Source organism: Neopsephotus bourkii, unplaced genomic scaffold (genome assembly GCF_033783945.1).
Source record: "Neopsephotus bourkii isolate Nb327-2 ecotype Australia unplaced genomic scaffold, CSIRO-AGI_Nbou_v1 NB_479, whole genome shotgun sequence".
Lineage (NCBI taxonomy): Eukaryota > Metazoa > Chordata > Aves > Psittaciformes > Psittacidae > Neopsephotus > Neopsephotus bourkii.
Genome location: NW_026900980.1, coordinates 656,349 through 671,171, shown reverse-complemented (window position 1 = coordinate 671,171; position 14,823 = coordinate 656,349). Strand labels below are relative to the sequence as shown.

The 14,823-nt window shown below is 42.9% G+C and overlaps 1 protein-coding gene across 3 annotated transcripts in view; it reads right to left on the bottom strand.

Moving 5' to 3' along the window:
* Positions 1–1,492: 1,492 nt before the first annotated feature.
* SLC25A13 (solute carrier family 25 member 13) overlaps positions 1,493–14,823 on the bottom strand; it is a 100,189-nt gene continuing 86,858 nt past the window's right edge. For all 3 annotated transcript variants that reach the window (XM_061350041.1, XM_061350038.1, XM_061350040.1), the window contains 4 exons: positions 7,662–7,800; positions 3,789–3,947; positions 3,618–3,708; positions 1,493–2,711 (listed from right to left, as the gene is read on the bottom strand). In XM_061350041.1, coding sequence (XP_061206025.1) covers positions 2,522–2,711; positions 3,618–3,708; positions 3,789–3,947; positions 7,662–7,800 — 579 coding nt within the window. In that variant the 3' untranslated portion in view covers positions 1,493–2,521. The remainder of the gene's footprint in view (positions 2,712–3,617; positions 3,709–3,788; positions 3,948–7,661; positions 7,801–14,823) is intronic.

Genomic DNA, 14,823 nt, shown 5'->3' with positions numbered 1-14,823 from the left:
CATGAGAGATTTCTCCCTGTGCTGGTAGCATTGTCCCTTCACCCCTAGAGCAAAGGATAAATCACAAGCATACTGCCAGGCCTGGGAAAGAGAGGGCACCAGTAGGCAGGGAATGAATCGCACCAAGTTCTGATTTTTTTTGTCCAACACAAGCAACAGTTTTTACCACACAAGCCACGAAACTGTGCAAGTCTGCCAATAACCCAGCTCCAGTCCCTGTCCTGTTAGCGGCTGCGAGGCGCCAGCTGTGCTGCAGTCCGGCATCATTGGAGAGTGCTCTGGCCAGGATGGCCAGTGTCCTGCTCTGACTGGGAGGGAGCAGCTGCTGGCTGAACCCATGCTCATGGCCAGGAACCTCCTGTCTCAGGCCAGGGAGGATGTGCGGCATCCCCGGATGTGCGGCACAGCACTCTGATGTCTTCCCTGAGCTGCTGACTTTCCACAGAAACCCCTGACAAGGCACATCAGGCAAAAGTAAGGGAAGAAGTGTAAAACCAGCTCTTAAATAGCCTGAAATCTCAGGTGTCAAGCACAGGCATCTCCCAGTCCGAAAGTCTAACTTTTATGACAAGCCAAAACCAAAAATCTGACAGTTAATTCTGGAGTAATACAAGGGTCAGCTTTTTTTCCCCATTTCTGAAATGAAGGAGCTGTCATCTGGGGAGATTCAGATATACCAGGTTGGGAGGTGGAAGCCAGCAGCTGTCAGAGCCTGGCACAGCCTCTGCACACTGGCTTAGACAGACCCAGGACGCAGCTGCAGGCAGATGTCATCTTCTCCCCTCGCACTCATGTACTGCAGATGCTAATCCTGCCACAATTCTGTTTCACTCATAACTTTAAAATGCAAATCAGCCCAAGAGAATAATTTTCATGATGAGCCAAACACAAATAGAGTAACAGAGTGATTTCCACTTCAGTATTTCTACAAGTCATAGTACAACAACTCGACACCACATACCTCACTCATTCTTCTGCAAAGACACTGCGTCTATCCATTCCCTCAGTTTATAGTCACTGTTGAAGGCACCCACGACTCACCCCAAGAAGAAAAGCAAGACCAAATTCTTCCTGGTCGTAAGAGGTATCACAGGAAACACCCATCAGTGTTTTCAACTGACCAGGTAGTCAGACTGTTCATAACACATCAACCTCCCCCTAGAAGTAAAGGTCACACAGTCACAGAATTGCTAGGATTGGAACAGACCTCTGGAGATCATCTGTTCAACCCCCTGCCAAGCAGGGTCAACATATCACAGCTTAGCCCAATCCTGGCTTTTGACTGAGGAAAGGTTTCTTTTTTTCAGTGTTACCTACACCAACAGATGTCTTTTCTACACAGGGGAACTCAGGAATCTGTTCTTAAGCTGCAGGTGTTTTTGTAGCCTACATGTTCCAAACATTAACTTCATCTTAACCTAACTTTGTAATTGAAGTTGAACAAGACATTTGATGTACTATGCTGTTTCTGTAATAGAATACCATGTGTGCATCTGTTTGAAAGGTTTATTTCTATCTTCATAAATACATAATTTTCTAAACACTGTGCAAGGCACCAAAAAATTAAGTAAAATCTTTTCTGTTAGAGTATTTTAATCTCTTTAAACTCAATGAAGTAAATAAGAATCTGAAACCACCTATTTGCCAATTACAAGCCAGCAGTTAAGGCAGGTACCATTGATACAGTGCATGAATTTTCTATTGCAGTTATTTAAACAAGCAGCGTTTTACTATAGAAGTGCATATACAAACTGAATTCCAAACACCAGCAACCCAAGATAGGCACCTAGTTATGAAATTTCCTTGTATGTGTAGGAGAATGCCAAAAGTTCTGCCATAAAGTGCAAAGACTACGGAGAATAACACTTTCTTTTGAGCATTTTGATACCAGTAACATAATACAACGGCTAAACATTTATAAATGTGGTTTCCATTACAAAAAACATGTTCCACATAAAAGCTTCATAATACAATCCAGAAACAGACCTTGTGCGTGTACATATTTGAAAAGTCAAAGCTGTACTGGCATACTTAGGTACCGGGTATATATTTGCTGACCTCTACAGACACACACTGAGCTTATCACTGATTTCCACATACAGTTGAAACCATTCCACTCTGAGCACCGTGATATCCACTGAGTTCTTCCATCTGAGTGACGATGTGCGACATCCGCCCTGGTGATCTGCAGCGGAGCACTGTCTATAAAATGATCTGGTTCACAGCTCTCACCCAGCCCTCCCTAGCGAACAGAACCTAAAATTAGTGTCTTCCCAATGCAAGCACATGTCAGATGTGGACAAATACATTCATGGTCCCAAACTTAAAACAACTGGTAAGAATTTCACAGTGATCTGGTTAAGGAAGCACAAAGACAAATGATTACATTTCAAATGAAAATTATCTTAAAACTCAAATGAAGCTAAACTGTTACATCATGAGAAGCTAAAGGAATAAAGTATTTACCAATTAGAAAAGTGGCTCTTTCCCAACTAATAACAAAAAACCTACGGCAATAAACTTAGGGTCCTACTGCTGCAGCAGCCTTTGAGGTAGGTGGTGATGGCTTAAACCGAGGTAGGTAAAGTCCAAACTTGTTCTCAATCCCTGCAAAAGTGGCAACTGCCAATTTATAACCACCAACATGGTCAGGGTTAGGAGCAGGGAGCGTGATCCTAGATTTAGGAACTGGCTCTGATCCAGCTGGTTTTCTGCAAAATAATAAAAATAATAAATTAATTTCCGTAGAGTAAAATCACTGTCCACAAAAAATCTCCTCCATAAACTAAGCTGAATGGGACATCTGAGTGTACCTCCCAGTAAGTAAGTAAATTAAATGCTAAAATGCAATGAGAAATACCCTGCTTTAAAACGTTTCAGAACAGTTAGGCACCTTCATGTTGACTGAGTATGGTCAAATCTAGGTAACATTTGTACTGCATTAAGCAAAAGTGCAATGTAGGGGAGCAGGGGTTCGTAAGTCTCTGCTGCAGTGCACAACCAACCCAGGAACCTAGTAGAGTTTAAGTGACTGTTGTGGTGGCTTTCAAATTACTGTCCCCAAAGATTCATAAATGGCCTGCAGCTGCTCTCGGGATCACACTGAACAGCAGTATCATCAACAAAGACAGGAAGCAGAGCTGAAGCTCCAATAAACAGGTTTTGGTCTTGATAACACCTGTAGACTTTTTGGATGTTAAATGCCCTGCCTAATGAGGGGCACAGCTCCTCCCCCAAACTAATGAGCACTAATGCAGAGCATATCCTGACCTGGCAGGCATCACAGAGGAAGTAAGGAAAAATTGCCAGCTTATGTTTCCCCCCCAGTTAAATCCTCAGCCCATTATTTAGCCTCTCACTGTCTCTGTTTACATTAGCACATGTCCTCAACTTGAAATGGTGATGTAAAACATGGTAATATTTTGCTGTGAAGCGGGTACTGGAATATAAACCTCACCTCCACAAGTGTAGTGGCTTAAACAGTATTTACAAAGCCTTTGCATTGTGTCCTCTGTAATAGCAAGACCCTGACTCTGACAAGTTGAGGCGCACCAAGACTCACACAGTACCAAGCACAGCTTCAGGGTACCAGGCAGACTCAGCCACCACATACTTACACTCCTCCAAAGTCCACGTAAAACCATCTCTGCAGTAGCTCGTAAGTCACCAGAGTTACACCAAACTGAGGAGAAGATCGAAACACGCGAGCTTGAAAAAAAAGAAAAGATGTCCTCAGTGACAAAACCCACAGCTGGAAATCCCTTTGTAGTCAAAGCTCTTTTACACACCTCCTGCTCCTTTCCACAGAGCCTTCGGACCTTCCTCTCGAAGAATCTTGGCAAAGCAGTCCACCACGCCGCTGTAGGTAGTCTGTCCTGCCCGGGCAGCCACCTGCAGCCTTGTTTTGATGACATCCGCAGGGGTCACCAGGGAGGCTGCCGGCATACCTGCACAACACAGAAACCATCAGTGGCCATTCACCGACTTGTCACATATGCTACACGTCATTCATCCATGGGTATCCCTGCCTTTCGGTCTTGTGTCAGGAGAATCCAGCCACACTGAGTTAAGCAGAAGCTGAGAAGGAGAACGAGCAACAAGAGGCAGTCATTGTGGATGTGGCTTCACCCAAAAGGAGCTTCTCCTAAAGGAACAGCCATATCTATCACATGCTTCCTGCCGAGCTGGGAGGCACTGGCTGGGTTTTTCAGTGCTAACCATAAACTTGCATAGTCAATACGCACAAAGTTTTTGGAGGTGAGGTCGATCTTCCCCTTTCCTTTTCATGCCTCTCTGTGGCTTCCGGCATTCTGGCTGCACACTGTGCTAGAATTGCCTGTGCACACACACACATACCCCAACCCCTCACACAGCAATGTCACCGAGAGCCAGATAACGCTGTGCATGCTCAGCAAGGCATAAGGGCTAAGGTTTAAAGAAAGGGTCATTCTTCTCATTAGGCATGGCAGACTGCTCGGCTGCAAAGCCACAGCTCAGATTCTCAGCAGAACACTTGGAGGAAGATTTGAATTTACACTGGCAGATAATCAACTGACAGTAAAAAAATACCAAACTGCCAATGGGTGGTATTTCTAAAACCATCCCGAGCCAAACAGGGGCTGCCCATGTTTAGGACTGAAAAAAAAGAAGCCAAAAGAAAAAATAAAGCACTGAGACTGTACCCAGAAGACACTGTCTCTTATGGTTTTATTACTTTTCCATTCTGCATCTGTTCCAAACCAACTTGGTCAGATGTAGATGCATAAATCTTCTTTGCTTTCTTTTTTTTTTAGGCTTAATAATTCTGTAACAACGTCTGTCCAAACCAGCGTGGTCTGGCTTCAAGCACCAGAGCACCCTTCCTGCAGGCTGCTCTGAGAAATGTAAGCGTGTGCAGATCACCAAAATAAGAACTCCTCCCCCTCCTCTCCCGGACCCCCCAAAATAACTCACACGCTGAACTTGCACAGTGGTCAGCCTGGCAGGCAAGTGCTAAATCCTGGCAAAGGTTTCTGAACTCCAGAAACACTGAAATGCCTTTCTGCTTAGCCTTACCCACACCAGGATACTGGTTAAGTCTTCAATTTAAAGCCGGACTTTTGTCCTTCAAAAGCCAACCAGTGTTTTCAAGGAAAACCAAAGGACATACTTAGAAACTATTCTGTTCACTACGTTTTTACTTCCGTCTCCTTATTCCTCATTCCTTATTACTGGGATACCTTGCAGTTAAAAATGTTTTTATTCCTATTTTTAGGAGCTACGTATACAGGACGAAAGGCTTTACAGACAAACAGGAATTTACAGGTCACTGCCATGAGAAGCTTACAATCACAGTAAGACACATGTCAGACCAGGAGCTGACAATAAAAAAGAAAAAGCAAGGGGAGAAAGTTAATGGAGTCAATAGGAAGATACAGCAAATCAATGAGAGATCCTGTAACTGATGTTAGATTCACCTCAGAAAATGCCGTGTCACAATAGGTTGAGACATCCAGTGAAGAGTGGGAAACCAGAAGCTAGATGACATGCATATTCTATGTGTCCCTAACAGCGATGAAAAGGAAGAAAATACACTCAACACAAGCAACGCCCACTGGCAGAGGATGCAGGTGCACATCTAAGCACGGCCAGCCTGAATATCCCAGCAGCAGGGGCTGGGGAAAGGTGGAGTTTCCCACACCCAGACAGAGCTCACACACACCTCTGAAGTCCATTGACCAGGCAAGATCCTCTGCCAGAGCAAAGACATCAGCCCAGAGACCAAGCCAGCGTTTCAGAGGTGATGGGGGTTTTGGTTCATCTTCCCCTTGACCTTCTCGTGACCAAACAACTCACACACACCCCCACCATGCTTCACTTGTACCCAATAAAATAAATTCCTTGGTTTTGTAAACAGTACAATGAGTTTTGTATCTTTAACACTGTAATTTGTTCATGAGAGTTAACCTGGGATGTGATTCACAGGAAGCACTGGATAAAATTCACATTAGAGCTAGTTTGGTAAGCCATATCAGCAACAATAAAGACTGCTTCTGTGCCTGAACTTCAAAGGGATGGTTATCTCAGTCTGCAATCACCTGACAATGGCTAGAAAGAGAAAAATAGGAAAATCTAAGAAATGACTTGGCTTAAAAATGCCAGCTTATGTTTCAAGTCTGTAAATATGATCTAAAGTTCAAAAATTGTTTTGTTCCATTAAAATGGGTGAGAAATAAGCTGGCTCTAAGCTCCTGTTGGGGGCTTGGAGGCTGGCTCTGGTTTGGGGTGGGGGAGGGGACAGGACAAGGGGGGTTTAAGCAGCAGTCATTTGAACACAGTTGGTTTTCCTAGTGTCAGGTCGATTCCTCTGGACTACGAGCTACTGAATATATAGTTATATGCTTCAACAAGACAAACCAACTGACCTTAGCTCTATTCTGAGCCCTGATACTGGCTATAAAAGCCCCCGCTCCTCAAGAGACACAGCCCTGTGTATCCTGCCCACTGTTTCCCCAAGGAGAAGAAAGCTTAAATCAAATGAGAAGACATAGCTCAGACATCTCTCTATGCTGGATTCATGCCACTCCATCATTTTCCTCACCTGGCAGGTCACAGAGCCTGTCAAGGGTTCATGCTGGAGAACTCAGCTGCTGCTTGGAGAAACCAAGCAGCCCCCAGATAACACAATGGAAATACCTGCAGATGGGAGCCCTCCTGCTTGCTACACGCTCCCACAAGGGTCCAGTTGCACAAATTTTTCAATACCATTTGCTTCCTAAGGGGAAAACCATGGAAATAGCAGGAGCAGGACTCTCAAGCTGCACATTCCAGAAGGCAGCTACCAAATGGTGGTCCCCTTTGGGTGCAGCAGCTGGGTGCCATGCCAGGAAGCATCTATGCAGCAGATGCAAAGTCAGGAAAAGGCTACAAAGAGTGTCTCTGTCTTTTCCCTTAGGCTCTGATGCACTCAAGTTAAATGCATCTGTGACTAGTTAAGCATGATTTCGCTCTCCTAGCTGCTGTGTAGCAAACTAAACCAAGTAAGTGCTCAAGATCACACCGGCACCTTTGTCACATCTGAGTATGCCAGGAATCAGCAACCCATGGCACAGCAGAAATGTTTTCAAGCTTTTCTGTTTTAGTATTTAAAAAACTGGTAAGGGTAAAATTCTCACAAAACTAAGTAATTGCATGGGATACTGTAGGTGGCAAGTAACTGTCATCATTTTGTCACGTTATGTCATTGTACTCAGAGGGCTGTACTGCTAGCATGGCTTTTAGACTCCATGTACCAAAATTCAAGATTCCTTTGATCAAAGAATTTCACAAATGCCATGATTTTATTTATAAACCTTTTGAAAAAAACCTTTACCTGTCAGTCAGACATAGCTAAAACCAGCACAGTAGCTTCATGAGGAATGATGTTATATGATAGCAAAACATCAGCACTTAAATCTTTCCCTTTCTTTTGCCTCCTGTATGTTATGATTATACCAGGATCTGACAGTATATTTTTAACCTCGGCTCAATCTACAGCACGGAATCTTGCTGTTATCTGAGCACAAGTTTGCAAAATTCAGTACAATTGCCTATCGTTCTGAGCTTTTCCAAGTTCTCACTGCTGTAACTATTGCACTCCAGGTGCAATACAGTGCCACGCAGAAAGAAATTTGGGCACTTACCAGCTATTGATCCAGCCAAGAGCAGATTTCCAGGGCTAACCCTCCCATCTTCATTTGCAAATGAAGCTTTCAAATGAGCGTAACAAGGGAAGTAAATGGCAGAGAAGGGGATATCACGCAAAAAACACGCCTTAGCACCCTGTGTTGAAAAAGAGAACAAGTTTGGAGAATGATTAACACAATAAACTGAGCATCAGAGAACAGAACAACATTGCACATTTTTGTTTTGTTGCAAAGGGCTTATAGAAAAAGCAATTTCTCCTCTCAAAAATTTGAGAGATTCATGTATTTCACCCTGTTGAGGAAAGCCTGCGTATTGTTCGGTGCTTCAGCAATTTCTGTCATTGTATTTATCTTGTCTACTTGTTCTCCCTCACTCCCTAGTATTGTAGTTATTTGCTGGTAACAGAGAAAATGTCATGTGTCAGAGTAAACTCTGATAACACCTTTGCAGAGTTTTAAATAGCTGACACTGTAGGCATGCACCTGTAGTGGACGTTCAGGATGTGTCTGAAGTAGATTGAGCCACAGGACAGGCCTGTCCCCTCTCATTCCCACTTACAATAAATACTTTAGGGAAAATAGTGCCCTGTACATTTATTTACACAGACATTGCAATTGAACAAGCAACATGTATTGTAGGAAAAAGGGAAAGGAAGAGAGAGCAGGGCCATAACACTAACCCTTTCACAGAACACTAACAGGATCATTTACTTGTGATTTTTAAATTACAAGTTAACTGGGATACAGTTTGTTTCAAGCAAGTTTCAGCTCTTACTGTTAAATTTGCCTTACTATCAATTTGTCTAAGTAGTACAAACAGGCAGTAAAGTTACAAGTAATACAGCTGGTCTCAAGTCTAAGAGGGTTGCAAACTGGCAAGGGAAGTTTTGGGGTAGTGGCAAACCATCAGCTGATTTCCAAGCAGGGAGAAAAGCAAAAAAGCCACTGGGGAAGGTCAACCAAAATCAAATACCAGAAAATATCCATGCTCCAACAGCAGAAGGGACTTGCAGTCTACCTTCCCTCAATGTGGTGATCCAGAGGACACCAGAGCCTGAGCACACCAGGACTGAGACCAGCAAGAAGGCACAAACAGGAGGTGGCTTTGGAAAATGGGTAAAATCATTCAAGCTTGAGAAAGAAACGATTCATGAATGAGCCTAAGCCTCTTCTCTTTGAAGCAAGGGTGGGATCACGGTGAAACTGCTTGAGGTTCATCCACAGCCCTCCTGGGGTGCCCTCGTTACTGTACTTTTCTTGTACACAGGTCTAAAGGGGCATGGCTCAGTGCCAGACATTTCACAGGGGACATGCTAATAGCCACAGAATTCAATTAAATCTTATGATACGCCTGCACATATCTGGAAGCCTGGCTTGTACTATAATACCAGTTTAAACATAGAGCTTATCCAAGTCGGATGCTGGTTATCAAGCAAAGACACAAGAGTTGCAAGGTGCCAGAAAAACTGCAAAGTTGCCTTCCAGCGAGGCAAGGCAGGGGTGGTCAAGCAGCGTATGTGACGGGAAAACCAGGTCCTGCCAGACGGTTCTCAAGAGATGCTAATAAGCACAGTTTGCAGTCAGAGAATGCCTCTGAGAAAATACAGATTTATCAAAAACCAGCCATTAGATCTTTTAGTCAGACCTTCTGTGTGTCACAGAGTCAGTCATCCAACGTGCTGAGCACAGCCTGCCCTGCTCCAGCTCCGGCTGCTCTTCACCACGCTTCCCAACTTATTTCTTGACATTTTCAGATGGAGAACTGACTGCCTCCCCTGACAGTCGGTTTGGAGGTTAATGAGTCCTGCTGCTCAGACTCCTTGCCTTGTGGCTTTGCTGGATTTGTCTGATTTATGCTGCCAGTCGCTGGTTCTCATTACGTCGTTCTAGATAGACTAAGGAAAATGCCATAAAGGAACTCAAAGTGCTGCTGCTGCAGCCACTCTGCTAGGTACCCAGGCCAAATGGGGTTATCAGCCACAGGACAAAGCAACGCTGGGCTGGATTCTCTTCTCAAAAATACCTGCAAAGCCCATACACTTTATCTGGAGGGCACACAGAAGGTGAATCTTTTGTAGTCACCAGAGACACGAGAATTCTGGCCTCTCCTGCCCAACAGAAACCCATTTTACAGTTTACCTTTAATCTTCACAAAAAGAGAAGACTAGGGTCTTACCAAATTGTGCATGAAAAAAGAACCCCACTTTTAAATGATCAAATGTCTGCACTGTATTCACCTCGCAGAAAAATAATGAAACTCACTAATGAAACATTCACAGACCAACATGGTTTCTTCAAAGATGTATTTTTAGAGCATGCTTTTCCTCAGAGCAAATCTCCTCACTGCCTTTGCCCTCAGGACACATTACTTTTATTTTCTTTGCCATGTTGTCATTAAACACTGAGCACAATTTTTTTTCCTCGGCATTTTTTTCATACTCCGAAATATCTTAACATAGTTAAAATAACTTGCAGAAATCAGCAAACTCCAAATGCAAGCAACTCTTAAGCCAAGCTACTACTCTGCTTCCCCCTTCATTAAAAGGCTCTTTTTCATGGGCAGAAATGGCATATTCTTAATATCACCAATAATATATGTTCAAGCACACAGAGAGGGAGGGATGTCCATCAACTTAGCTGGCTCAGTGTAAACAAAACCTGGATCAAAACTTGGATCCACTTTAATAATAACCCAGCTTGGCTCCCATCCAGCATCGCAACAGTCTAAAGTTTCCCCCCATCGCTCCGTTTAAAGTCTGGGAAAGCATGTTTAAAAGCAGGCCTCATTTAACTTCAAGTTAATCATCCGCAACCAGCCTAGGCCAATTAGGAAGGCTTAGGGAGATTGGCCACAGTATCTTGAAAAGCAAAAGAAACATTTATTTTACTTCTCGCACCTTTTTGATGTGGACAACGTGCTGAAAGCCAAAAGGAGTTTTAATCAGTCCCCAGAAAGCTGTAAGGATCATCCGCCCCACGTTTACTCTGGCAGCCAAGGTGCAGACCTGCCAGGCATGAAATTGTTGGGAGATCCTACACACCGTGACATGCGCCTCCCTCACACAACAGCCAGTTGGCTCCCATCTTCAATCTCTTTAATAACCTTAAAGCTCTTAATCTCGGATAGTATCTCACTGAATAAACCAATGGAGGGAAAAAAACCCCTGATTGTCAAAGATTCTGATAAATAAGCCCAAGTCAGTGCTGGGGCAGGTTCTTTAGCATGCTAATTCCTGCTTATACCAGCTCTACCTGCAAATAAGGCTCTAAACAAACTATTTCTACTACAAGGGGAGGGTAATTATACTGACAAAGGCACCTCTGTGTCGGGTTGGGCAGAAGGAGCCGGCAGGTCTGGGAGACGCAGGCTTAACCTAGTCTCCTGCAGTGAATGCACATTGTCTAGTGCAGGGGGAAAAATGCCAGACTGAGGGGACCTAGCAGCATTCAAGACAACAGTGGTGCACCTTGTCTGAGAGGGTTATTTAATGCTTCTGGCACCTGCACTTACAGCCACCCCCTCTTTTTCTCCTTTACAGGTTTAGAATTTATTTGGCATGTATAATTGTTATTTTGATCCTATAGCTACAAACAATAGGCAGCATGTCATTTCTTGATCATTTTGCATTCTTCTTGGGTTTTACTACAGACTCAACCCTTTGGAATCAGAGCCCTAACAGCACCTAACAGGTTTTGTAACAGTCAGTCAAATATTACTGGCATTTGCTTTCAAGGGCTGTAATTTTTTATACTGTAAAATGACATTGCCTATAAAGCTGCTATAGGGTTTTATTTAACTATATTTATACCGACCAAGATATGAAACTGATTTAGCATATCAAGTTAGAGGAATAAACCGCCCGATTTTAAACGCTGTGCCAGAAACTCAGGCTCAGTTTGCAGATAAAAAATACTGCACTTCCTAGTTGAAAGGCCCTTTTTCTCAGTTTTCAAAGAAAATTTCTGAAGAGCAGGTTCTCACATATGAGAACAGTCACAAACAGTCACAGTGGATGCAAATTAATGCAACCCAAACCTTTTACTACGGCGTTTCCTATGTTTATCATCCTGCTGTAAACCCACAACTTCAAGAGGTGAAATACCTCAGCTGTTATCAATGCTTGGTACACATCCTGTCACCAGAGATTACACCTTCCAGGTCAACACACCAGAAGCCCGTTTATGAAGGTGTCAAATAAATGAAGAGACTTTTGGAAGCTTTTCCACTAGTTTTGGAAATGCAAACTGTGTTGGCAATATCAGCCACAGCACAAATCTGAGCTAAATACCTTCTAGTGATTGTAATCATAAACATTACTACAACCAACGTAGCCTTGTATCCTTTCCCTGAAGTATCATATACTCATGTATTACTTACCATCTTCTTGGGATCACAGAATAACTTTGTTGTGCAAAATTATGCTCTGGCACTGTCTGTTATACTGTAAAGCACTATTCAGAGTGATTATTTATAGAAGGATTAACATTTTATTAAATACTTTATGGCAGATATTTTATGGATATGAGTTTCTATGAGGTAAAAAACAAGTAGCTGTACTTAGAGTACATATTTACATGAGCACTTTAAAGATGTCTTTCAAAACCAACGGAATATAAATTCAACTGTCTTTAACGGGACTTTACGCATATTACTCTGTAAGACAGGCAGGAGACGGAAAATGTATTAGCTTACCTTGTACAATTACTTCAACATTCAACTGTGACCAGAAACTAAACGAAACATATTAAAACCACTGAAAACCAGAAATGTATCTTTTCCCATTTGTGCCAACACAAATGACATTTTGCATTAGGTTAAATTATATTTTCCCTGACTGGGATATGTTGTCTCCCTATTTTTAAGAATAGCTGTCATCTACAGAACATCTGTAGCTAAAGAAGAATTTACTAGTCTTAAGCTTCCATGCACTGGTGCTTTCACAGCAACAATTACTGGCAGAAAGACAACAAATAGAGGAAAAAATTCCTTCTGCAAAAGTGCTTGTTTGTGCCTCCCCAAAGAAGCAGCTGGGGTTTGAGAAGTACAGTGTTTTAAAATACATATTTACACAAGTAGTTCAGAATTTTTGACAAAGGCAGAAAAAAAATATTTGCTTTCTAGCTTTAAAGACCTACAGGGGTTCAAGCCAGCAGTTGGCTTAATGAGCTGTATGTGTTGAATCTTTTTATTGCTCGAATTCACATGTATTTCATTTCTAAGCTGCAGATCGTTACAGAATCGCCAGTATCTGAACACCCAGTGAAGGGACAGTGAGTCTAGGAGGAAGCTCTGACTTTAAATTGTTGTGCTTACTATGACCCTTCTGTTTTTCCAGACCTACTGGTCTTTAGTTCTTGGTGGGGAAGGAAGAGAATCTAAACTATCTGACCTAGACCTCTATGCATCGTGATAGCAGTTTTCCCCTAAATAAATACTCTTTGAGATACAGCGGTACACCAAGATAAGACTGATCTTCAAGGACAGCCTCCTCAAAGCACTAGGATGTTCCACTTCACTGTGCAGAAAGCTGAGCAACCATGTCAAAAGGCCAGAATGGATGAAGAAGGAACTCACGACTGAGCTCAAATGCGGAAAATAAAAAGGAAACAGAGGTGGGCATGGGCTACGCAAGAGATACAGAACCACTGCCTGGGCATGCAGCAATCGAGTTAAAAAAGCCAATGGTCAGCTGGAGCTTGACCCAGTAAGGGATGTAAAGAGGGAGTAAAAGGGGCTTCTGTAAGCACATGAGCAGCAAAAGGACAAGTAAATAAATTGTGAGGCTGTTGCTCCATGGGGGCAGAAAACCACTTTTGCCTTGCTTTTTACTAGTAAAATCTGCCCCCAGGCCTCTCAGCTCCATGAGCTTACCAGAAAAGTCTGCAGGAGCACAGCACTACCTACAGACAGGGCACTTAAGCCACACACACATAGACAATCTGTGACACCAGAATATATACCTCCAGTGGTGCTGAGATAGCTGGCTGATGTCATTGTGAGGCTGTTATTCCCTTCACAAGGTCGTCAGCCAAGCAGGTTCTGATGACTGGAAAAACATCATACCCATCTTGAAGAAGAGCAAGAAGGAAGATCTGGGAAACTAGAAGCAGTTTGGGCACACCTATGTCCCTAGGAGCTTTATGGAGCAAACGCTCCTGGAAGCCATTTCCAAGCATATGAAGTGCAAGAGACAGGTAAGGAAGAGCCTATATGGATTTACCGAATTGCGGCTGACCACCCTGTTCGCCAGACTTGTGGATGAGGGGACAGCAATGGATGTTGTACACCTTGACTACAAGAAAGGATTTTGAGATGGAACATGAGCTGGACTCTCAGATTAGTGCATGATACTGCACTGGGAGAGTAGCTAGTGTGCTATAGGGAAGGGCTGCTATTCAGAGACATCTTCACAGGATGGAGAAAAAGACTGACAAAAACATCATTAAATTCAAATCAGCTAATGCAAAGACCTGCATCTGGATTGGAAAAGCCCCATGCAACAATACATGCTGAGGGATTCACGCATCAAGTCTGTGAGTGGAACACAGAGCAGAAATCTATCTCGGCAGAGTACTACTGCGAATTGTTTTGTGTCACTAGCACCATTAGAGCACCACATTAACATGCCAATGAATGACTCAAATATTAATCCCACTAATTCAAAGGGGCATCAAAACTATGCAAGACAGCTTCTCAGTGAACATGAAAGAGCTACTCATTTGGACTAGAATACTAGGATAATTATGATCCTAATCAATAAAAGATTCATTCAGCTGGATGCAAAAAGGGTTTACACAGTATTTCCTTTTTTAATTTGTTGACATGAGACAAGATTTATTTGTCTGTGCCTTGGTTTTCTCTGTTAATGCAAGACAGGAACACTGAAATTACCTATATAGGGTTGTGGAGGCATTTTATTTTAAAATCCACAGAAAGTGCTTCATAGGTAGAAATTAATGCAAAATATAAGAACTCAAACAAGCAGTGGACCTTGTTAAGACATGCAAGAATTTGCCTCATGAAGCTAAGATCGACATATGCAATTCTTCGCGTCTTCTGGCTGCAGTTATAGTTAACGAAAATGCATTCTTCCTCACTGACTGCTTGCAAATTTTCACCTGAATTTCAGCACTAAAGATTCACAGGAACTAAGCAGAG